The sequence below is a fragment of the Lepisma saccharinum genome, chromosome 3 (assembly GCF_977018435.1).
Source record: "Lepisma saccharinum chromosome 3, izLepSacc3.1, whole genome shotgun sequence".
NCBI classification, from domain to species: Eukaryota; Metazoa; Arthropoda; class Insecta; order Zygentoma; family Lepismatidae; genus Lepisma; species Lepisma saccharinum.
In genome coordinates, this window is record NC_139231.1 from 76011398 (window position 1) to 76037566 (window position 26169).

General features: G+C 37.6%; 1 protein-coding gene and 1 long non-coding RNA gene across 3 annotated transcripts in view; one reads left to right on the plus strand and one right to left on the minus strand.

Annotated features, from left to right (window-relative positions):
• LOC145985166 (uncharacterized) overlaps positions 1–26169 on the plus strand; it is a 252061-nt gene that overhangs the window by 125706 nt on the left and 100186 nt on the right. The window lies entirely within an intron of this gene.
• The window catches only part of LOC145985165 (uncharacterized), a 175328-nt gene that overhangs the window by 70553 nt on the left and 78606 nt on the right, over positions 1–26169 (minus strand). For both annotated transcript variants that reach the window (XM_083118854.1, XM_083118853.1), the window contains exons 2-3: positions 2728–2940; positions 1984–2242 (exon numbers count right to left, since the gene is read on the minus strand). In XM_083118854.1, the coding sequence (XP_082974980.1) occupies positions 1984–2242; positions 2728–2880 (412 nt within the window). In that variant the 5' untranslated portion in view covers positions 2881–2940. The remainder of the gene's footprint in view (positions 1–1983; positions 2243–2727; positions 2941–26169) is intronic.

Here is a 26169-nt window from a genome sequence, read left to right on the forward strand (position 1 = left end):
TCGCGAAATTCAATAAAACTGGAATTAGTAATAATAAAAGGAATTATGCACCATGCCATGGCCGTAGGCAAAAAAACTTTCGGGAGGGGTTAACCCATAATTGATCCTATTCTTAACAGTATTCTATACAGTCACTTTGCACTATACAAGCATGTGTTCTATGAGATCGCTTATAGTTTAAATCTACCTGGGAGGAAATGGTGTAACGCGCTATGAATCCAGAGGTCTCAGGTGCGAACTGTTGCCAACGAGGTTAAAGGTCGGATAGGGAATTTTGGGGAAATCATTAAAGAATTTTCAGTCTGAATCAGGAACAACACTGGGAAAATAATTGTCATGAGAGGAAGTACAGGGGTTGTGGATGGGCTGTGGTCCAAGGAATGAAACCTGTCTCGCACAAGTTTCTGGAATTCCAAACGTTCGAATATTCTGGCTCTATTCTTGCAACTCAGCATTGTCTCTCCGTTGTATTTTTGAAAAGATGTGAATATGTAAGGTAATTCCGGGGCAGATACTCCGCCGGGAGAGATGGACCAGTAATGTAATTTTGTCATTTAGGTTATAATAAGTTTCTTTTCTTCTGTAATGCAACTTGTAGGTGAGGCATCTCTCCCTACAAGGTGGGGTATCTCAGCCGGACACTCGAGAGAGATGGTTAAACGTAAAGGTGTTACAATTTTACCTTTGTCTAAGGCATTTAATATTACAAGACGCATATTTTTACAACAGTAAAATTGAATAAATTTCTCATATTTTCATGTAATTTAATGTAGGTTTACATTATCCTGAACAATTTTACAGTCCATCTTTCTTAGGTGGGGGTCCGTGCCCCCCCCCCCTGAGAGTTAATGTAATTCGAATGGTAAAATTGTAGATATATTTTATAACAAAAAATATTATTTTCTGTGACTTACAGGCCGTACGTTACAGCAACTATTATTATTATTATTTGAAGTAGGGTTACATTTAAGTTTACAGTCTATTTTACACTGGTTATCTAACTGTAAAAAAGAGCTTTTATTCACACATGAATTAATGTTAAGTATGCAAATTGTATATAGATATACAGAATATGGAAATTACAAATGTATGTATTTTTTAAAAAAAACATAAGTAGTAGTAGTAGTAGTAATAGTAATGTAATAATAATAACAACAGAAACAAAAACAATAATAGCAGTAATAATAACAATATTATTATTATTAATAACAATAAAAGTTTCTGTGACTGCCTACCCTGAGAAAAAATCCTGCGGGCGCCCTTGAGTGGGGCATCTCTCCCGGATTTCCCTTATTTGAAAATGAGCTGCCGATTTTGGTTTCTTCCGAACTTGACTTAATGCAACGTGCTATGAACTTCGCAGGGAGATTTGGCCCTAACCCTCCTTTTATATACAGTCATGCACCATCCGTGTGAACGCAAGTAACAAACAAATATAAGTCCTTGGATCAGTCATAGATTCTTTACTTTCTTTCATGCGCTAATGATTATTCATTATTTGGTTACTGTACTTCATTTCATTCTACTGACGTCACGTTACAATTTGAAAATATTCTTCCAAAGAGCTTCGTCGATGGAATAGTCTTTTCCTTGCAATCAAGGGATCCCGGGTTCGATACCTGGTGGAGGCATATAGTGTTCGGATACAACTTTAAACTGTAGGTCCAGTCCCAATTAGAGTTACTGTGCACAAAGTGGGCTTAAAGCACAAACTCAATCAATCATATTAACGTTTCAACATGGATGGCATGGCAAAGAGTGTGGACGAGCGGAAAGCCTTATGTCGCCTTTTGTTGATATAAATTAAATATGATGTCATGCGCAACTATATCATGGCGGCAAGCCGGTCATTTCTTCGCCAATCGCCATGAAATAGTTAGACAAGAATTTTCATTCATTTGCCTCGCCAGGAGATCATTTCAGCTATTCTAGAGTCTTTGTCCCCGTTTAAATTGCACACAATGTGAAGTTCTTATTTCTTACCTGTTGCCCAATGTACGACAGAATGTCTTTCGTTGTCCAAAGAGTTGACGTCCGCTTTCTTGCCTAGCAGATACTTTAGGAGGGCCTTGTTTCCGGATATCACCGCCAGATGTAGTGGCGTGTACCCATCCTCGTCGCGCGCATCCAGTAGGTCAGGGGCGGACGAGAGCACCAGGTCTGCGCAGCTGAGCGTCGTGTTTTCTGCGCAGTAGTGTAGAGCCGTCTTCATTGTTCGATCTCTGTCCCTCACGCAGTTTGGCTGAAAGGAGAAAATGCATGTTCCTGTTATATGGAAAATGAAATTAAAAAATCAAAGATACCTTTGTTAATTTCATTATTCATTATTCCAGTTAGACATCAGTGTGTATATATATAATACCTAAAATTCGAAACAACAGGGTGATCAAGAAGCACCTCTCTGTGGAAACACGGTGGATACTTTACCAAAGTCTTCTTATGTTTGCTAGTAAATACACAATGCTGTGAACCTACTTAATATGGCAGAAAAGGTTAAATAATCACGATAACAGATTACAAGAAATAATCGGTTCAGAGATAATAAATTAAAGCTTATATTATAAAGGCACAGTCCGTAAACTTTCAAACATAAACAATCGTAAACACTTATAAGAAAAATTGAAGTGAAATTCGAAATTGGATGAGTTAATATCAATGGAAGTATCCAGGAAAACACTTTTGGAAATTCCCAACAAAAATTTACATCTGAAAATGAATCGAACTGACCTTTTTCCTTAGAATGCTTCTCACTTCATGCTCTCTAGCTTGCTGGCACGCGTACATTAGGGGGGTCACCCCCTCAGAACCAGTCTTCATGGGGGGACCTTCCTCCACGGTAGGGATGTTATCATACTTGGCCGGAAGTTCTGTTGTTGTCATGACGACGTGCCATCAGGGCTTTAGATGGACCCTGTGTCTGCATGAAACTCTTCCCATCAACTGAAAGTCAATTAAAAATTCAAATGAATGCTGGAAAATATATATAAATTAACAAAATAACGATCTTACTAGGCATATTGGTATACAAGCGCTGAAGTTATAACTTAAAGCCACTACAGAGAATGCAGACATGAGAAGAATAAATAAATTGAGGTGGAAATTGGTTTTAGGGCCTCAGGAATAACAAAGCAATTGAAGCAGAAATAAACATCTAGCTCCTCAACAATGAACAATTAATTAACGTAGGAATAGCTCTTCAACAATAAATAATTATTTGAGGAAAATTAGAATCCAAATCCTCAACAATATATAAATATTTGAGGCAGATCTAGGTCATTAACAATAAGTGATGCAGGTATAGGGATATTGTTCAACAATGAATAAGCAATTGAGGCAAAATAAGTATCTTGATTCACAACAATAAGAAGGTTATGAGACCTAAAATGCCTCTTCAGTTCCACAACAATTAATAAGCAATTTAATGGAAAACGAAACGCAGTACCTGAATACTAAATTAACATTTAGGATGAAATATGAAGTCACAGTCTAGCAATATGCTAAACGCGAATGCAAGTCGATAACATAAAGAAATCTGCAGAGGAAAATCAAAATTCAGCACAGAATTGAAATCAGGTCCTCCATCAAAAATCTACATTCGTATTCCTCAAATAAGAGACAGATTAACAGTTTGTAAGTTTTTTAAGCAAGCGTTAAAAATATTAGCCTCAGTATTAAGTGCGCACTTCAGGAGAAATCAGGATTGTTATTCCGAAAAAGAAACGAACAATTCACAGAAATCTCTTTAGACCATCAGAGATTTTCCAGCAGTAAATAAATAATGATTGAAGTAAAAATGTACATCATGGAATCTCCAACCATGTGTGTGAGTTATCGAAGATATTATTCTGATTCATGCATTAAATACATAAGAAATATATGCATGCAATAATTAACCAATCGAAGTGGATATTTCGATATGGATGGATCTCTAGTGAAATTAGATTGTGTTACGTCATGAACATTTTTGGTGGAGGCAATAATGAACTTCTAAAATTATTAAGGAAATAAAGGTTTCTTCAATAATTTTATTATTGTAAATAGATAATGTATACAAGCAATGTCGCTAACAGCGTTGTTAATATTTCTGTAAATCTTGCGATGTATGAATTAATATAACTAAGAACTTAAAATAACACAAGCAGACCATGATGTGCTTGTTGTGATCTCTCTATATGGTTCCAAACTTCGTATAAATTATGTTTTTATATTGTACTGACATAAAATACTGGATTTGCTGTATTAGTACGTCATGTGTAATTCCATTGGTGCAATTGTTCAAGCAAGGACAATTCGGCAAAGAGAAGCAGAACATAAATGAAGCTTTCGTGACGCTTTCCACGTTAATTGGTTGCCAAAAGAAGGAGCCCATTTTCTCCTCTAAATTGGCTGCGTCAGCACAAAAGCTCAACCGAAGAAGTTGCATGTTCGTCCTTTACCAGCGCTCCTGAAAACTGCACAAGGAATGGATGGACTTTGGAAGGTCAGACCACGAGAAAGGCCGCTTTCATGCAGAGACGGCGGGATGTGAGATGGTGGCTTGCAGGGCAGTAATTAGACAGGGGCAGTGTACTGGGGCCACTGGCATGAGCCTTACGAAAGCAGTAAGCATAATTGGAATATTTCCATCTATACTTGATTGTATAATCAAACTAACTCTAATTGACTACCCACAACCTCAAGAATAAAATAAAACACAAGTATCATAAATCGATACAACAACCAGCATATCACAATATTCAATACATATAAAACTCCAAACCATTCAACTATTCATAAGTTAATAGGAGAGACTTGTTCTGGACACCAGAATGAGTTGCGACATTAAATTACAATTATAATAACATATAATATATTATACCCAAATTGTGTAACTCTGTTCTTTTTTCTATTTTTTGTAATAGTAATTGTATACTACTATAAATATAAAGAAAATAAATAAAATAAAAGGAAAGAAAAAAGGTGGGAAACCGATAAAATTCGAGCAAAATAACGTCCTGGTATAATTAAAGGCACCAGAACAAAACCGCATACCTCGAATGTATGCAGGTGGAGGCGGGCCCCCCCTCTTTAAAAAAAATCCCGCTATGCGAATTGAATATGGGTTCTAAAAAGTTTGTTTGGACACTCGATGTGTGGACGTTTTGTTTTATTTTTCCTTTTTTATCTTGCAGCTTCACCCATACAATGTCTTTTAGTTGCATCCTACTGAAGAGAGAATCATCCCTTTATATTTATTTATTTATTAATGCAGTATTTGAAATAGTGGAGTTAAGGCCGTGCCGAGCCTTCTTCCATAACCCTGAAGCCATGTAATCAAGCGATCACGGTTTCGGTCCCAGATGAGGTTCGTTCGGGATCATACTTTAAACTCTGATTCTTGTTTGTTTTATTTTATAACATGACACACGCAGAAGATGTACTATGTACTTAAGAAAAAAAACAGGCTCTACTATGGACTCGAACCCTGGACTCGAACTGAGTTACAGAGCCAGCCCTGTTTCGGTAAATCAGGCGAAATCAGGGCTGGCTCGGTTTGTTCAGACTTCGTAGCGAAGCGATCAGCGTACAATGCCAGGGGTTCCAGATTCGAACACTGGTCAAGGCATTTTGCTTGTGCCGTCGTTCATTTTCATCAGTTCATCATTATGTCGGCCTCCGTATCGGGGTGGTCAGCGTAGCGCGCTACGACGACGGGGGTAATGGGTTTGAATCCCGAATAAGACATGGATGTTTGTGTTGTTCATGACGGAACTGAGTAGAGAAGTAAGAAAAATGAAAGAGGTATGAAGTGAAATTAAAATTTAAAGACAAAACAAAATCGCTCTTGTAGAGCAGTGACGCGAGTTGGAATCCTCGTCTTGCATTTTTCGGTCAAATGTCTAAGTAATATATCCTCTGTGTTCTGAGACAATCTAGGCACCGTCGACGTAAGTGTTTCACAGGAAACGGACCTCGTTGTGGTGGGTCTCACTTATCGCACACCCGATTGAGCTCCTCCGTCAACTGACGTCACGATAAATGTTCTAGTTGTTAGGTTAGGCTTGTTAGGTTTAGTTCTCTTAACATAAATAATACCTTTTTTGTGAAGACCTGAAATATTGCAGTGAATTTTTGCTAAGGGAATTAAACCTAACAACGAAAGCATTTTGCCCTGCTGTCGGTTGACGAGGGAGGGAGTTCAATCGAGTGGGCGACTATATCTACTGATAGCAGGTCGAACTGGCGGCTGATCTACTTTTTGCCTCACCAATCGTCTTCGGGGGGTGTGGCTCGATGAATGTCAACAACCTCAGTTTCGAAGTAAAAGCTGTAGGATTAACATCGCTCTCCCGTTACAACGTTGCCAAGCTTACGTCTGATTTTGTCAGTTGTTTTATTAGCTTGTTTGTACAATGTTTGGGTGTTTTGTGTACTAATTTTCCTTGCTTTGTGTACTATTGTACAACTTTTATCCAGCGCTGATCAACTGTATTATATATTTTGTATTTTGTGTGCCATATTCAGGGCGTTAAGACTTGTGTGTATGAGTATAATGTGTGTGTGTGTGTTAAACCTATGTGTGGGCCTATGTGAAATGACTTAATGTACTTTGTGTTTAATATAATAATGTATAATTTTTTGTGTATGGTTGAGTGGAAGAAAAGGTTTTGTCGACCTTAACTCTGCCATTTAAAATAAGGCGTTAATAATTAATAAATAAATAAACTCTTTCTCTCCCCCATTTTACAGTACGTTTGGCAACATGTTGCGTATCCAACGCTCATTTGCTTTGTCCCGCCAGAAACATTCGGTGCCTTGTGATACGAAAATGCCCGATGTCAGTCGAAGATAATACAACTGGTCGCTGATTCGTTGTTCCGCAGCTACCAGCCGGAAATGCCAGCAGTATAGTGAGACCCCGTTGTGGTATCATCGACAGGCAATTCCATACATGTAAAAACATCAGAAGTGACAATCGGGTGAAACCAGGGCTGGCTTGGTAGCTCAGTTGATATAGCGATGGCATGGTATGCCAAAGGCACGGTTTTTGACTCCTGGTCGAGCCTGCATTTCCCGCTTAAATTTCTGCAGCCTGTTTCGTTCGTCGGGAAGTTTTCCTTACATCCGTAATACGGGGAGTGACTTAAACGGAAGTTGCACGTGACCCCTTGCTCCTCGCACAAATCCCCCAATGCAAATTTAGTTTTCGAGTAGTGGCATTTCCGCTCAACTTCTTTCATGCCACCCACTCAGATCCCTTCCGAGAGAATGATGATTCATTGAATGGCTAATGTCAAGTCCGGTTTTTACGAAATGATGAACGTGATTAAAGGGTCAGGAAAAACGATTCCGCCTTCAAAGCTAAGATCATCCCTCTCCGTCTTAGATCTTCCCACACACTCGACTGCACAGCACGCGACACTCGCTGGGCGCCGCGGAGGAGGGGGAAGGGGGGCAGAGACCTTGAAGAACACACGCGACGTCTTCGTGAAAGAGGAAATCTTGAAGAGCTTCTGACGCAAGATACACTAAAGCATCTTTTTATAACTTCGGCTTCCTCCTTAAAACAACTTCCGAAGTGTCTGTTTGTAGGCAGAACACGTTAAAGTATGGACGGGACACTCAGGTGCCAAAGGCAGTTGGTGCAAGCAACTCTTGTTTTCTTCCAGCGAAAATGTTCAACGTAAGTGTGCGCGTGACTCCAAAGCTCAATCATTTTGCTCCAGAAGCAATACCTGATTGGTTCTTCTGTTAGCGCGGTTGCTCTGAGTGAATATTTCGTCCGAAAAAGGTGTTTTACTTACGGAAGGATTTTTATGTGTAATCTTTAAAATGCAGAAAATATCCATTTAAAAAGATACTATAAAATGTTTAAAAAGCTCTATAATAGGCCCGGGTCGAATCAATTTCATCATATCATCACTCATCTTCATCTTCGCAGAAATGCGAAGTAAAATAAACCAAATCACTCAATCTAAAATATGAAGTGAATGTAAACTTAATTATTATTAATTTTCTTTGTCAATTCCCACACGTATTCCACTTATTGCAACTGATCATTAAGTTAATAGAAAATCTTGTTTTAGTACGAGAAGTTTATTAAAATGTTCTTATGTTGTGAAACAGTTATTTTTACTTTACACAAAGTTAACTGCCACTACTTGAAGGTATTAAGTTCATAGTGGTACTTCCTATAACGTTCTAAAATTTAGTCACTTCCCACATGCATTTCCGCAGTACCGGCTGTAATTCTACAATGTACAGAAAGCCAAAATCGCGAGAAAAAGGGAGTGTGTACAAGTACTTTAAAATTGGCATTTTAAGCAAAACCATGCAAAATATACAGGGTGAACAGAAACTATAGGGACAAACTTCAGGAGGTGATTCCTGATAAGTAAAGGAACAAAAAAGTTAATATTAACATACGTATGTCCGGAAAAGCATATTTACCAAGGTACGAGGACGGGCTGAAAAGTAATGCCTCCATTTTTTTGTGACTGTGTAAAGACATTTTGGATTTTGAGGAACTCTCAACGTGTGTGACAAGAAACTTCTTGAGAGTTGAGAGTTCCTCAGCAGGGGTTTTCATTGTGAGCATGAACAGCAGTAGTGTAATTGATGATATAGCTGGGGCGAGAAAGTATGAGCCCCCCTCAGGCAGATTTGGCTACACTTAAAACTAGCTCAAGATGTGCATATGAGCTTATTGCTCAAGTGTGGTACTCTGTCTAATCCAAGATTTTTGTAAAAATGCCCTCGGGAATTTCCCGTGAAAGTATGACCCCCCTCAGATTGATTTGCCTACACTTACAAAAGCCACTTCTGTGAGATTGTTGTCCATAAGCTTGTCAAAAATATGGCCCTTCTTGATATTGTTTTTGCTACACTTAAAACTAAGCCAAGATACACCCACCCACATACACCTACACCCACCCACACCCACCCACACCCACACATATTTACTTCCGGTCCACTTCCGGTTTAAGTTCAGAGAATTAATATGCAGAGGCTTTCTAGAATTGCTCTGTGACTCTCTCATTTCTTACATCATAAATATATGATTTTTCACCTATAAGAATAACACTACATATAGTGTCATCAGGGAGTGTATCGTGGAATTCACAGATAATTTTAATGTTTGTCCTGTCATTAACCACAACTTGTTTCCTTTTTGAAGTGTTGATGACAAACATGGGTCTCTGTGCTTTGAATTCATCTGGTGTGTAATACATGTCAGTATTGCCAGTAGTGACCCTTTTGTATGCTGTAAATGCCTCATATAATTTAAGGAAATCATCCTTGGACATGTTTAAATTATAATTTTCTCTGGGGAACACCTCATTTCTGCCATTTTTAAGATATATGTTTTTGATGTTGCAGCTATCAAATTTACTTGAATTTTTTTCTTGATTATTGTGTCTTCCAGTCTGAAACAGTACCACCACAAAATCTGGCATGTCATATTGTATACTGGAGAATGAGTTTGTAGCATCAAACTCATAATAGGTACCAGTGGCAGGCTTCTGCACACATTGATATGTATAAAATTGTAAAGGTACCTGTGGATTTTTTAGGATATCTGCTTTGTATTTAAGAGCATAACTGGCTTCATATTCAACAACCGGGATTCTTAGCTCCATAGTCTGAATAAGGCACTTGCCTTCATCAGGTAGGGTATTAGGCAGAGCTTCCCCTGTAGAGTTTAATGTACTGTACCTCATCAAAGCATTATTATCATTGGCAGCTCTTCTGAATGTAATTCTTAAACCACCCTTCCACGTAATATCTTTGTAATCTGAGAAGAATCCTGGCAACAGGCGCATGGGGAACAGCACTGTGTGGCTTTTAGATATAATTTTATCACCAGCTTCAAATCCACCTATTTTGTAGTAAGAAGCCTCGGTCTTGGATAATTTTAGTGTGGCCAAAGCTGTGGAGGTAATGCCGGGATAATCTACTCTGTTTATAACAACACCATGTTTTCTGATCTCAATTTCAGAGAACAGATGTGGCACAAAATTGTCTACCAATCTTATATTTGAATTTGCCGGATAATCTGTACCATCGAGCTTTACAACATCAAATCTGATGTATAGATCTGCTCTGTGGGGGTGTATAAAGCCATCCCCTACATCAAGATCAACCTCAATCTCTGTGTTGGGCTGATTTAAATTTGCAAAGGTCCTCCTGTTTGGGGGGAATGATTGTAGCTCATAACTCTCAATATTTTCCATTTTTTTTGTATGTATTTTTATTTAAATATTAATTTCTATGATTGCAGTTGTTGTGGCTCCAGCAAAATCAAATAATTCTTCTTTTTCATTAGTGACCATCAACTCAATGTAATCTATTCTATTATTGGCTCCATAAATTCAGAGTTAGGTCTGAATGTTGCAATGATGCCAGTTTGTTTGTGAGTGCCTATGCCATTTGATTTGGTGATCATACCCTAGGCCACATTACAGTGAATATTCAGACTCTCTATAGCTAAGAATTTAGGTATATTAATAGCAGTGTGTTTGATGGCTGGTTCACGTTTTGTGTTGTTCTCAAAGCCTAACAGCTCTCCTATAGTACCCAGATCCACTGTTTCTGTTTCTGTACACCACTCTACTCTGTGAGTGACAGAATTTTGAGTTAACACTATACCTCTGGGTAACTGAGCATTTAAAGTAGACAGATTATACTGCCTGGAGTGATGACAATTTTTTGATCACCAACTGCAATTGTGTTGTTGTGGTGTGTAATATTAGGGATCAAGTATATGCCATAAAATGCTCTGAGAGCTATTGTTTTGGGATACACTATATCATCATGTAATCTGAGTTTCAATATTGAATTTTGGCTGGTAAGATGGAATACCCCCATGATGTTTCAGATACCACAGGGCTTTTTGAAAATTTTCAATTGATGGTTTATTTATTTGAGACATATATCTAAGAACAGATAAACACAGATGTCCACAATTAACATCTTTGAAGTTTTGAACACGGGCATTATTGTAATAAAGATTAGTTGATTTTAGATATTTTACTAAATTTTCAGGTGGAATACCTCCAAATGAATCAAACACAAATGCCTCATCTTTTAAATATTTAAGATAACAAATCCAGTGAGTGCCCTGATTTTTGTACTTATCCAAATTAACTATGCCACACTCTTTGTTGAGTGGTTGTTCTGGTAAAGAATCAGACATGTACACACCTCTAAAATTTTTGATGCCCAGTGGTTTGATTAAAGCTTCAATATCTTGGTTTGTAAGCGGCTCTTGTTTTTTTAAAACTTATTCATGGCTCTCTTAACACCTTTGCCTTGTTTTTCCATGGCCAGATTATGGCGCTTTATTCCATCTAATTCTGCCTTATTCTTTTTGGCATCTATTACTGTTTTTGCTATAGCAGCTGATCCCCCAGCCAAGCTTCCAACAGCACCAAGTGCTGCTAAGATGGCCGGGATAGTAAATATGAAGCCACCCACATGTGATTTTTTTCTAGATTGCTGTAATTTTTTTAATTGGGGGGTACTAAGTAACAATTTCATACCATGGCCCTTGGCAAGACAAGAATTTTTTTTCTTGCGCTGCTTTTTGGTTAAAAGACTATCAATAATTTTAAGAGATTTAAGACCTGCATAAGGTATCTGATACATAACACCCTTGGCCTTCATCCTAGGTTTATTATATATATAATCACAACCCCCACCCCAGTTTTTGTTTGGTGTTCATAGCTATGGTGGTCCCCAATGCTGCTATTCTCTCACTTAAAGAAGCATCTTTGCTTACAAATCTACCAAATGCAGCCTCTTCTAATTTCTTGTCTGCAACATGTCTCTTGTCAAGATCAGAATGTGTGTTGTATGCTATGTCATGGTCTCTACAAGCAGCATCTAGGGGATTAACACCAGGGTCCCCTCTGTTTAATCTATGGTCCAATTTTGTGCCTGGACCACAATACTGATAGCCTGGAATGTGTAGTTCAAATGGCAGCTTGTTTATGATGTCATTAACCAGCCCCCGACCCTCAGAGATATTCCAAAATTTAGGTGGTAGAGTATTAATAATTTTTATAAGATATCCAATCCCCTTAGTGTCATTCACTATAAAATTAGACAATTTTGTGCTTATCATGTCCATAATTCCAACCTTTTCATTGTAAAAATTGTGGTTGCCAGCATTTTCCTCCCCAGCTATCACCAGCAACCTATCTACAAGTTTCCTGACATCATCAACCCACACAAATTCTTTAGGCAGGGTGTTGTATTGTTTGATTCCACTATCTGTCTTGATCTGTGACCATATGGGCTTGATTAAATTGTTGTATTTTGCTCCACTGCTAGACTTGACTCTTTTTTGTGTGGGATCATTGTTCTGGTATAGAGCATCTGATATTATTAATATTTCTTTGTAATGCTCATAATCTTGATCTGTATAGCTGCCAGGTCTCTTCCTAGACATCAGTTCCCACAATCCAGGTGTGCCAGGATATTTAACAAAAGCACCTCTTTCTCCAAGATGAGATTCTGAATATACAATTATATCATCTCCCATAAATGTTACTCTGAAATTGTCAATTCTATGTATGATGCTACCATCACGCTCTGTGTCAGCATATAAGCCAAAGACCTCATCTTTGTTGTCTTTAGGTGTGCTTAAATATTTTTGAGCAAGAAGACCCAATTCAATAGGATCCTGAGTAGCTTCAATTCTTCGAGGAGCAACAGGACTAGGTGTATGAATACTAGAAAGTGGGGTGATTGGATAATCTAATATGTTCCTAGCAGCTACAGGTACAAGCTCTGTGATCAAATTTTGATTTTGCTCAGTAACAGTTTTGATATTTTTACCAAATTCACTAATAGCATCAATAATAGGTTGTTCTGTTTGCTTGTGTTGTTCATAGATTCCTCGGTTCTCTGATTTCCATCCCTTAAATCTTTTTACAAGATAATCTCTTAATTTAAGATCATCAATTATTGGCCTTTTCATGGTTATTTATATATGTTTCAATGTCTAGAAAATTGTTGATTTTATTTCTATATTTGCCACTATTGGGTTTCCTTGTCATATCAATTGTGACAAACCCATAGCTGTCCTGGTTCCAGCACCTACTGCAAAACTTGGAAAAATCATTGTAGCTCAAGTCCCCACCTACATATTCATCATGTATGTGTTTGAGGTTGGTATGATCTTGATGAAACACACATATAAAATTGCTGTTGTCTCGGATCAGCTGCTTTGGAATTTTAGAAAAAGTCTGTGCCAGGTAGAAGCAATCAATGTTTTTGTGCCGCCCCTGTGTAAAGAAATTTCTAACCTTGTTTTGATTATCCAGTATAATGTCATCAAACACAACAACAGAATTATCGAGACATTCATGGAGTGGCTTAACATCTGATTCAAAAGTGGCAATATCCAGTCCATCATATAGCCTCATCAGCTGCTGATATTTTAATTGTTCTAAGCTCTTAGAGAAGACATACAAGTGCCTGTTTTTCCAGTCTAACCAGTTGGGTGCCAATAAAAAATTATCAATCATTAGTGTAGTTTTAACACAAGCCGATGGCCCAACAATAAGACATCTAATATTATCAGGCAGCAGCTTGCCATTTCTCTTAATCTGCTGTTCAGGCTCTGGCAGCCTCTTTATAACATCCCAGGTGTTCATAGTATCACTTTGTCTGCCTCGATCCAGCTGTGTTCTGGGAGTCCTAGCCATTTGACAAGTATCTTGTTGCCTTTTCTGCGGATGATTTTTTCTATGAGATATGTGTCAGGCTGCTTAGTTTTGCTAAGTTCTTCTTCATAAAACCTGCCTTTGAGAATTTCTCCTCGGTGATCTTTTATTGTATATGTGTATCGGGTCCCAGGTTTAACTTGAACCACTGTAAATAATTCAGTGCTCCAGTTTCTTGTAAAGCCTCTTTTGAATAAGTGCTTATATTTGCTGATTCTTACTTGATCACCTACCTTGTATTTGGCTTTCCTTGTTGTTGGCCGGTATCTAGGATAATAAACAGTACTGATCAATTTTTGCTCATCAGATGAAGTTACCTCAGAGGGTTTCATGTTGATTGTGGAATGGACCGAGTTGTTATATTTATCTAAAAGTTCTGGTAGGATTGTAAGCCATTTATAATTACCTTGCAGTGTAAATTGTTTATACATATGATTTTTTAGGGTTTTGTTGAATCTCTCTACAATAGAGGCCTTGAGATCACTGTAACTCGAGTAATGTTGTATTGACTGGCTTTTAATAAATTGTTGGAACACAGAATTATAGAATTCTTTGCCATTATCTGTTTGCAGATAGTGCGGTGATCTTCCACTCTGATTGATGATTGTCCTGAAGGCTTCTGTAACACATTTTCCAGTCTTGGATTTGAGTGGCACAGCCCAGGCAAATTTTGAAAATGTATCTATGACAGTGAGTAGATACTTGTAGCCCTTGTTGATCTTGTCTAAGTTTTTCAGCTGTCCACTTGACATCTCAACCAAGTCACACTGCCATAAATCATCTATGCCTTTTGTAACCACTGGCAGTCTCTTATAATTATGTCTGGCTTGTCTGTGTAATTCATCAACAATAATTTGTCTAGACATAGTATGTAAACAAGAATATTGCAACTATAGGGTGTTCAGCAGCTGATACTACAGGATTTTCTAAATACAGTTTGTCTCCTATTTGTATATTAAATTCCAGAGAGCCATCATCTTCAGCATAAGATGTTTCTAATGTATTGGGATCTGTAAAATCCTCTAACTCTACGCTGGTGATTTTTAGTTTGTTGTCAGCATTTGTTATTGATAAGGTAGGGTAGTGGTGTGCTTGTGGTTGTAGCCAATATTTGATCTTGATTGGTCTAAGTGTGCCCCCAACAAAAAACTGGTAATAAAATTGTGCAGGGGACAGCATATATATTTTGCCGCCTGGTGTAAATGGTGAATCATATTCTTTGTTGGGGATACTGTACAATTCAAGAATTACTGTATGCTTAGGATTCTCGATTAGGCCAGTTATTTCTTTTTCTGCTGTAAGCAATCTACTTGTTACAGATTCAAGGTGCTCATTGATAGTCCTAACAACATCATCATGGCCTGGCTTGATCTTTATGTCCACAACAAGTTTCTTGTATTGTTGCACAATTTCTTGAAGCTGGGTGGCAAAAACAGACAGAGCATTTGCTTGGTTGGATTCCATGGTCCCCAGCTGTTGCTTGATGTTGGCTACAATTTGCTGTAGATTTTCAACAACTGCCAATTTTGAATTTTGAGCAGTAAGATCATGGACTTGTCTTCTGATATCCTCAAACAGGGCATGCAGTTCATTAATATGTTGATTAGTTGGTAGAGTGGCCACTGTCTGAGTAAGTTGTTTGATCTCTGTCTGGATATTCTTGATATCTTCTGATTTCAATATGCGATTCACAGCTCTCTTAATATTTTTAAGTTCCTGTGATGTAGGCAGATTTGATACAGTATTCTGCAAAGATTCAAGTGCCAATTTCACATCATTTAATTCAGAAGCATCAACCACACCACGCATAGCATCTTGGAGCAGGGTTATGTCTGCCTGAGTGGGTGTTGATTGTTGTAAAATTTCAAGCTTTGTTTGGATATCATCGATCAAGTGATGAAAATGAGATAGCTCAGATTCAGTGTTGAGGTTTTCAAGTTTTGTGATCTGTTGCTGGACACTGACAAGGGTGTCTACAATACCAGGCAAGCGGGATTCTAGAGATTCTTGTACATTTGTCAAATCACTTTGCACTGCTGCTATTGTACCCTCAAGATGGGTTATGGTACTTTGAATTTTTCCAAAATCTTCATATGTTTCAAGTTGCAGCTTAATGTTGGCAACACTCCGAGTTATTGCACTCAAAGCATCAGAAGATGGCAAGTTGTTCATAAAATTTTCAAGTGTCTCAATTTTTTCTTTAACCTCGGCTATGGCATTGTTCAGAGGGCCCAGATTAGGAATCTCCAGTGATTGAATCTGTTCTTTTAGAGTGGAAATCACTAGATCAAAATCTTCTTGTGATTTTATGCTTTTGACAATTGTTTGGAGCTGTGTCTGGACATTATTTATCTGCTCTTCCAATTGTTGTTTCAATTGCTCAGAGTTGGTGGCCTGGGTCTTAAATTTGGCTTGAAGAGCTGCTACAGCCTCCTCTAAATTTTGAAAATTATCCAATGTGGCCAAATCAGTATATTTTTGAAGCAGCAATTTGAGTTCTGAGTCAATTTTAAGAAGAGGGTCCATGCATTGTGATTGCAAATTTGTAATTCCTAGTTGAAGACTGGCATTGAGTGTGGTTTGTAAAGCTTGTAAATCACTTCTTAGTTTTTTGACTCTGACATCAAGCATCAGAATGTCATCACTGTGATCTTCATGCCTTGTATGGCCAAATATATCATTAGGCATTTTTGTTTTAGTGGTTATTTATTATTGAATATCTAATTCTTAATTCTATAAAAAAAGGTATAAGCTTGTCATAGGATCCCGGGACCTCAATATATAAGCAGTCACCAGCAGAAGCAGTATATACAGTGCCAGAAACCATGTTTGAGTGCTTAATTCTATAAATATTTCTCCCTACTGAAATCTTGACATTACCCTCGGGGGTTGTAATATATTGTAATTGACCACCTACAGGTAATTGGTAATAATTTAAATGATTGATAAATATGTACAATGTTTTACCTGTTTCATCATCAACATCTGTAAGTATGCTGTTCAGATGAATAATTAACAAAGCACTTAGTTTAGATATTATATCAGAAGAGGGTGCTGGTGTTGGCAGGTCCATAATAGCCTGTTTTTTGAACCCAAATAAGTTCATAGGCATGTTTATTTATTTCAAATCATGCTCTGTAATTGGGCATTGTTTACCATTTTCAAATCACAATGACCCCATGGTAGAGTATGTATGCCACATGATAAAATGCATCTCTTATCATCATGTGGGTCCAGAGCCACTTTTCTTACAACATTTGTAGTCAACAAGTGATCCTCACTCTGAATTCTGCATTCTGATGTTCTGATTGTGTTACATGATTTGAGACAATTTTTGTAATCTTTAAATTCAAGCTCTTTGTCAACAGTTACTCTGCCGATGCCCTTGGCTTTTTTTGCAACAACACCACTACATGTTTCAAAACTGTACATCTTGGCCCTTAACCCAGCAAATGCCACAATAACATCACCAAGTGTCTCATCTTTTAACTTGCCAGGCACCTTTTTGTTGTGGGGTTGAATCTTTGCATGTTCACTGGTATCAAAATATTCAAGCAATTCAGGCTGTGATATATCTTGATAAACATCTTCTGTTTGAATATCAAGAATAAAACTATCTGTGTCCATGTACATCAGTTTTACACAATCACCATAAATAGGCTTCAACACATTATAATACAATTTTAACATGTGTAATTTGGCCAATTCCAATATCACAGCCCCTACATAAATAGGCTTATCAAACTTAATCTTTGTTTTTTCATATTAAAAAGTGCCATATCCTCATCATAAATTCTTCTGTAGTTGAAATTAGGCTTTGCAATCAATTTTTTGCTCAGGCTGGGGTCAGTAATTAATTTAACATTAGTATGTTTTCTGACATTTTCTATGGTTTTGCCATACACTGAATTTACCATCAATTTAAACAAAGTTTTATCAAATTGGCTCATTGCAGATGTTCGAAGCTCTGTGTTTGTATCAATATATGGCTTCAACCATCTTGAGTGCCTGAACCTCAAAACTTTGCCAACGTTGGTCACTTGAACACCATGATTCATTAGGAACTGGAGGTTTTTATAATATATGACATAATCCTGTTTTGGCTCTAGAGTCATCATCAGCTTCTTCTGTTTAGAGCCAGGTGAACACTTAACCTCAGGAATTGGGGGCAGATCAGAAAATGTGTTGTGTAAATCATCAGGAATTGTCGGATCAACTTCTAAGAATAGACCATAGTGACTGTCATCAAAATCCTGAAGATCTTCAATATTGAAATCTTCAACCCACTCAAGCCCTGCATATGGCAGTTCATCCATCATAGCATAACCATACAGGCTGTTGGCATCTACATACAGTATATAATTTGATGGCAGTGCTGGATCATAATTGAGAATATACTTGTTATTTGCTCTGGCATATCTCTGAGAACATTGCACCATGCCTCCTCTTATGCATTGCTCCATAAAGAGATACATGTCTTGATCTTGGATCAGATCCAACTGCATTTTAGTGTTTAAAAACATTGCAGACCATGCTAGGCCTGGTGCACTGTAAAAATACATTGGATCCAGCTTATAATTTTCCATGGAAGATTTTCTAAATGCCTGAAGTATATCAGCTAAGAGAGTGACATCAAGTTTTAAATATGCCTTGTGATAATCACCAAATGTCTGGCATTTTAAATTGTTCCACATCAACTGGGCATGGTGATAATCATCATCAGTGATTCCAGATGCTCTGAGTTTGCTGTAAAACTCTTGTTGTGGTGGCAGAGAACACTCATCAAATTTAGAAAAACCTGTAACATAGTCATATGGATATACACCCTTCCGCCTAATTAAATTCAGGTCCTGATTTGGAAACAAAGCACATGTGATTTTGAATTGATCATCAGATAATTGATTGGCCAGTGTAGCCAAGCTAGCCGATAAAATTCTGTAGGAATCAAGAAATCTTAAGTGAATGGGAACACCATTAACTTTAATTATCTTGCTAATAGCAATATATTTCTCATTATTTTCTGCTAAAATATTTAAATTCTGCTTGTCAAACCCCTCGTACCTGATCAAATGATGAAAATCATAATTGGATGCACCATGGCAAAATATAGAGACAAATTTTGGTCTCTGGATCTTAATATTACAGCTATTACACAGGGCCATTTTGAATTTACCATCTGTATGAGAATGGTGTTTCACCTTGATATTTGTATCTGAAAATTCAGAATCACATACCGGGCATTTTTCTGCATTGTTGAAATCTTCAATCTGTTTCTCTGTTAAAGGCAACATGGGTTTTGATTTTAATAAGACATTAGATGCTATGTCATGGCACTCATTTTCTATTCTATGTGCAAATTCTTTAATGGCATCTGCTCCCATGTATAAATATTCTTTATTAACCACACCATCCTGTACAACAACATAATAAAAACTAGAAGGTTCATGTAACTGGTATGATGTAATTGAAGATTCATCAGGATCTGGGCTGCAGAATGCAAGGGGTTTGAGGTTTGATTCAAAATCACAGACTATATATGCTGGGTGTTTTAACAAGACTTCAAATTTTTTGAATTTGGCATTTTCATTTTGGTTAGGCATAAGCATATGAACAGGTTTATGGTTGCCACAGTATTTTAAATGTTCAATTAACTTGTTTTTAGCAATTTCTGTGTTACATTCACGAACCCCATTTACCATTTTTTGACCATCAAATACAGTTAAACATCTTCGGCACAACTTAAATATTCTATTAAATTTGTCTAGTTGTTTTCTTACTAAAGCTTCAAGATTATGTATCAAAGTGTAATGATATGTGCCATCCCCTTCAATTAAGAGCAGATCAATCGGAACAGCAGAATCATCATCAAGTGTACTGATTCTGAGAGGTGCTATCAAGCAATTGCCACGGCCAGTAGAACAAATAAATACATTAATAGATAATTGTTTACCATTGATATCCCTGGCCTTTTTTTCAAATTTATCAATATTCTGAACTGACATTGTATATTTTAAGCCCTCCATTGCTTCATCAAAATCATGTTCATGCTGTTTATAATAACTTATTCTCTCTGGATTATTTAAAACTGGATACAAAGCAGCTAAAATACACCACAGAAAACATTTCTCATCATTATTTTCTATGTTAACCACGGCTTTTTTGTTTTTAATAGTGGCAGGTAATGGCAGATATGTAGATCCTTGTAATGGGCTGAATTCAGAAATATTAACATAGAGCTTGTGTGGAGTTCCGCATAGGCTCCATCCTGATTCTTTTGCTGCAAATTCAGAGTGTTTAATATTCAATTGATCTATCAAACTGCTTATTATTTTGTCTAAATTTGTATTTGAATATATAGCTACAGTTTCTGTTATGTGGGGCTGTGTAAATTTTGTGCCATTTGGTTTCTTATATTGTGCAAACAATTTGAGGGACAGCTTATAAGAGCCATTTTGTGCATTTAGAATTGCCTGCACATCAGGATTTATACTGTTCAAAAAATTCTTAATGTCACATCTTGGCTCTGATATAAAACGGTGATCCCTAAGTTGGCCAGCAAAACTGCTATGGATGGGTTCATAGCGTGGCTGCTTTGCTGCTCTAGCATTAACAGGTGTTTCATGCTTCCTTTTCAGACCAGATGAAGATAGTTGTGGGGGCAATGTTGATGACTGTGCAGAAGAAGTATCTATATGTTTATATGTGAAATATTCCATGCTATATTTTCTATGGCATTTAGGGCATATTTTTGTGGGTGTTCTGCATTTTTCTGGATCACAATTCTTTTGGTGCCTAGCCCAATTGGGGCTGGTTATATTTTTATTGCATTGATTACAATATTTTTGATTTGGCATTTTTGTTGTTGGTTTATTATATAAAATTTCTTGGGATTCAAATCAAAATTCTATGCTTAATAAAAAATATCAGTTGGGTTCAGCAGTGTGCTTTGTATATTTAGTGTGTGTTTGTGTGTATGTGTGTTAATATTTTTGGCTTTGGTATTTATATAAAATTTCTTGGGGTTCAAATCAAAACTCTATACTTAATAAACCTATGACAGGTTGTATAAAGCTGATAGCCTACATGCACAAAGGTAGAATAAGTACAGAAGCACTGCCCTAGCACAAATGCATGTCTACACAGGCATGTCCTAGAAAAACAATGACCTAATACCATGTGTCATGTATAACAAACTGGGGCAGATATAAACCTTTTGTTCAATATATTACAAATATGTTTGATATGAATAATAAAAAATTCTCTATATTAAATCAAACAAACCTATAATTTAATTTATACAAATCTGTTATATTTTTGTGTTTAAAAAATATGAGGAGCACTGCAACAACACATCTGTACTCTTCAACAATTCTCACAATACTGGCTGATATGTAATGCAGAATCTCTTTATATAGCCTAAGCACGGACCGCATTGAAAACATCTGAAACAATAAGCCAATCAGAATATAACACATCATCACATTATGTCATAACCAACCAATCAGAAAACAACACATGCCTAATAATTTATTGCATAATATTGGATAATAATTTGTTGCAAAACATGATGCAATAGAAATAAACCAGAAATAGGCCACAAGTGAACCGGAAGTGGACCGGAAGTAGGCAAACCGGAAGTGGACCGGAAGTGAACCGGAAGTGGACCGGAAGTGGACCGGAAGTAAATATGTGTGTGTGTGGGTGGGTGTGGGTGGGTGTGGGTGTATGTGGGTGGGTGTATCTTGGCTTAGTTTTAAGTGTAGCAAAAACAATATCAAGAAGGGCCATATTTTTGACAAGCTTATGGACAACAATCTCACAGAAGTGGCTTTTGTAAGTGTAGGCAAATCAATCTGAGGGGGGTCATACTTTCACGGGAAATTCCCGAGGGCATTTTTACAAAAATCTTGGATTAGACAGAGTACCACACTTGAGCAATAAGCTCATATGCACATCTTGAGCTAGTTTTAAGTGTAGCCAAATCTGCCTGAGGGGGGCTCATACTTTCTCGCCCCAGCTATATCATCAATTACACTACTAACAGCCCAACATCATACAATACTGACGTTACACATTCACTGCCATAACAAGCCTTCATTCTCTGATGAATGTCAATTGCTGGACACATTTTCTGCAGTTAGAAACTTGGTCACCACACGCAGTTTCAGGTGCACCGACATAGTATGGTTACATGTTGCCATTTTCCTCGCTCTAGTTCAGCAACCCATGGTGATAGAAGTTTGAAACTTGGAATGGACAAGGGAGAAAGTCTGAGGAGTACAATGCATGGTTGCTCAAAATCCAAAAGGTCTTTACACAGTCACAAAAAAATAGGAGGCATTACTTTTCAGCCCGTCCTCGTACCTTGGTAAATATGCGTTTCCGGACATACGTATGTTGATATTAACTTTTTTGTTCCTTTACTTATCAGGAATCACCTCCAGAAGTTTGTCCCTATAGTTCCTGTTCACCCTGTATATTAACTCGAAAAATTTATATATAGGCAAAAATGAGTCAGCTGGCTCAGAACAGAATGAGACGAATGTAAAACATTAAAGCCCATGTTTTATTCAATATGATTTGTAAGGCAAGTAGGCAGAAATCCTCTCCATCTCCATCCATCCTATCATAATGTCCATGGGAGTCGCTGAAGTGATGCATATTGCATATCTTAAGATGTAGAAGTATCTCTCACATAGCACATAACATATGTGGAATCAATTGCGATGCTAGCCTCAGCATCACTTCCTGTATTTCCTTTAACTAGATTTTTCTATCGCTCTAATGCCTTTAACTTTTATTTTACACTAATTCCTCCCGAACGTTCACTCTTATTTCATTTTGCACTAAGTCCTGCACTTTCATTCACGCTAATTCCCATATTTGTTTTTATTCCTATCTCTTATCAAACTAAATCGTGGATTACGTTCCACTCATTTTACCTTCGTACAGATTACTTAATTTCTTAACACTTACATAAACTTCTACCTTTATTGCTATTCGTTTCAGTTCCTTTGGCACTATGCCTTTTTTGTAATTTATTATTGTATTTCCGTTCACTTTTCGTGCGCACAGATCCTTTAGTACTAGTTCCTGTATTTGTTCTTCCGCACTGTCACTTGCATTTTGCACTAATTCCTGTATTTATTTTCACTCATATTTCTTTCTCTTTGATTTCTTTATTAACTTTAACTCCTATTGCACATCGCACCATTCTTCTCCCACTAATTTATGCACATTTTTTAAAACTAATATTTCCTTCCGAAGAAGTTCGTTCACTTTCGTTCATAATTACCGTATTTGCCGACGTATAAGACATATAGGACGCACCTCCTTTTTTGTACACATTTTTGAGGAAAAAAGCTTTATAACTGAATTTATAATTAACTTACAGTATTTCAAATGCAAAGTAATATGTAGGTCTACTTTCAACAAATAACGTACCAAATCTTACTAGGGTCCTCCACCGTGGTGGCGCGGTCTAAGACGCTGTGCTTTTGACTCCGACTGCAGGACGGCATGGGTTCAGTCTCTGGGTTCTCGGCCTGTGTATAGGACCGGTGGCAACCCACCATCGTGAGAAAATTGGGGAGCTACAAGTGAGTAGCGTAACCCGGTCTCGGAAATCTCCTAGTACGGCTTGGGGTTCGACGTGCTGACCCCACGTCACCCCAATACCGGTTGAAGATCTCCACAGCTCTAGGTAGGATTGTGCGAGAGAGACTGGCAGTCGGGAGTTCGGCCTAGGCCCTTCAAGGGCTGTCGAGCCACGGGTTATGTATTATTTTATTATAATCTAACTAGGAAAGAATACATTTTGATCTTCACACCACAAGGAAGCAAGAAAGAAATCGTCTAACTCTGAGCAGAGAAAATTTCCAGAAATTAAGGTAATCAAAAACAAGAGTATCAGCTTATAAGACACATCCTGTTTTTCAGACCTATTTCTAAAGGGAAAAAAAGTGTGTCTTATACGTCGGCAAATACGATAATTTCGTTCCTTTACTTTTCTCATTAATTGCTGTGCTAATTTCTCGAGGTGGTCTCATGATGAGAGGCCCCTTCCAACCGAACGAAGTGGATCAGCCTCTCCCCCGATCTGCCACCCATCAATTATGGAGGGCCTGGGGGATCAACGCTCCTTGCCCAATCCAGTCACGACACGTGTTAATTACGTAATGGATAAGGTGAAAATTGGCACAACTTCTGGCAGCCCCTGCTTTAAAAATAGCCCTTCTTCTCCACTGACCTACTTTCAAGGCTGTTGCAGGAAATGAGACCTAGTTGATGCAATTCTTGGCTGGTAGAGAAATAGTTCAGGTGTACAGTCAGAGAAAGAATTACCTGGGCCACGGGACTTAGAATCTCGTAACGTTTTAAAGCCTGTTGTGTATGCAACCCAAATAACAAAATATCCGCTTAAGTTTGCCTGGTGGATATGAGTTCTCGGGAAGGATTGAGCTTTGATAGCATGATTCACATGATTCATGCGCCAGCCACAATAAACAGCTGGGTTCTACGAGGCCTCCAGAAGAAAATATCAGGAACCTTGGTTTCTTAACAACAGCTACTCATAAGGAAATATACTGACTGATATTAGAGTCAATTTCAAGAAGGTTCACTGAAATGATGGTTTACATCGAGTTCTCACCGCAGACCAGACGCTCATTAAAAAATGAGTTGTTTAAGTTCAGTTTATGCACTGGACCTACAGATTAAAGTGGGATCCGAATCATATGTTCCTCTCTCTGGTATTGAACTCGGAAGCCTTTGATTACATGTCGAAGACGTTACCATTACACATGGGCGTCCGGAAGGGGAGGCAAGAGGGGGCCGTGCTCCCCCCTGGAAATTGAAAGTCAACCAAAAAATATGTATTTCACACATATAATTTCATTTTAGCCACAATAATATGTGTTAATTATTGCATGAACACCATAAAGTCAAATTTAAGCAATCTTTTTTTAGGGAACAACACTATTTTTGGGGAAATTTTGCCTTCGTTTGCCCCTCCTGGAAAAATACCTTCCTTGCCCCTCCCTGGAAAACATCCTGGTGACGTCCTTGCCATTACGCCATCGGAGAGGCAATAGAAAGCCTTGAAAAAGAGACGAGCGAAAATTGCGACCTGACAAACCATATTTGGCCGTAAATGTTTACCATATTTAGCTGTAAATTTTAAGATAAGACAATATTTTGTGGTCACAGGTTCGAACCGTGGGAGAGGCATAGATTTTTTGTCCCATCGTTCATTTCACGAGTTTGTAATTCCTCCTCACTGACACAATTACCGCGAGTGGTAGAAGAAAAGCGAAGTAACATAACTGAAACAGAAATTAAAGGAAAAAGCGAGACAACTTTTATCCTTAATATTCTGCAGTCACTTCAGTCGCTTACGGATGCTACCTTTAAAGAGAGCCGCAGAGTCTCCCTTGTTTTTTCCCTTCCTTTGTAGTCTCTCTTCCCTCTGTCACGATTGGTCTAATACTAATTATTGCAATGTTAATTACAACGTCCAAACAACGAAACAATACACAATCAACTGCACCACGTCGTCGCCTTGTAATCAAGGGGTCCCGGGTTTGATACCCTGTGGAGGCACATAGTGGTTCGGATCCCACTTTAAACTGTAGGTCCAGTCCCTATTAAGTCTTTCTGTGCATAAAGTGGACTTAAAATACCAAATCAATCAATCAATGAATTGTACCAAACAACATTTCAATTGTTTTCGAATCGGAAAACAATTTAGATGCTGTAAAACGAAGTAAGATGCAGTAATAAGGTGGGATTTTTGTACGGTATAGAAATATAGCGGTAGGGACGTTCGATTTGATTGGATGTTTGTTATTTAGTGTTGCTATTCTTTCACTTTTCGCAAATCGTGACGATGAACATGAGTGATGAGTGATGATATGATTAAATTGATGAAGGGAAACTCACCAAGAAAACCCATGCCTAAGCTGAGATTCGAACCAGGGGCCCAAGCCGTCGTAACGAGCTGTGGTAACTACTCCACCACGGAGGTGGATATTATACCATACTTCGTGTGATCAATTGGAATCAATCAATGGAATGACCAGGCATATTATTATTAATACATATTCATATCATTATATCACGTTATATTATTTGACATGAAGTAACATTACTCGTGCATTTTTGTCCTTTCACCTAATTCCTTGACTTCAGGTTAATCACAACAATAGGATAAATTATGAAATAAATGATAATTTTGCCAGTTATTACGAATTACCTGACACAATCATAATTAAGCAGGCTCGTGCTTATCGTCGCCATCAGCGAACGGGAAAGAAAAGTGATGTTACGTAACAAAAATTATAAATGTAAACATCATGGAAGAGTACTTATTTCATCTCTCACGAAATCTCCTATAAAACCGGAATATATGAAATATATGTATCTTATAACACGTTTTCGATATCTATATTTAACTAGT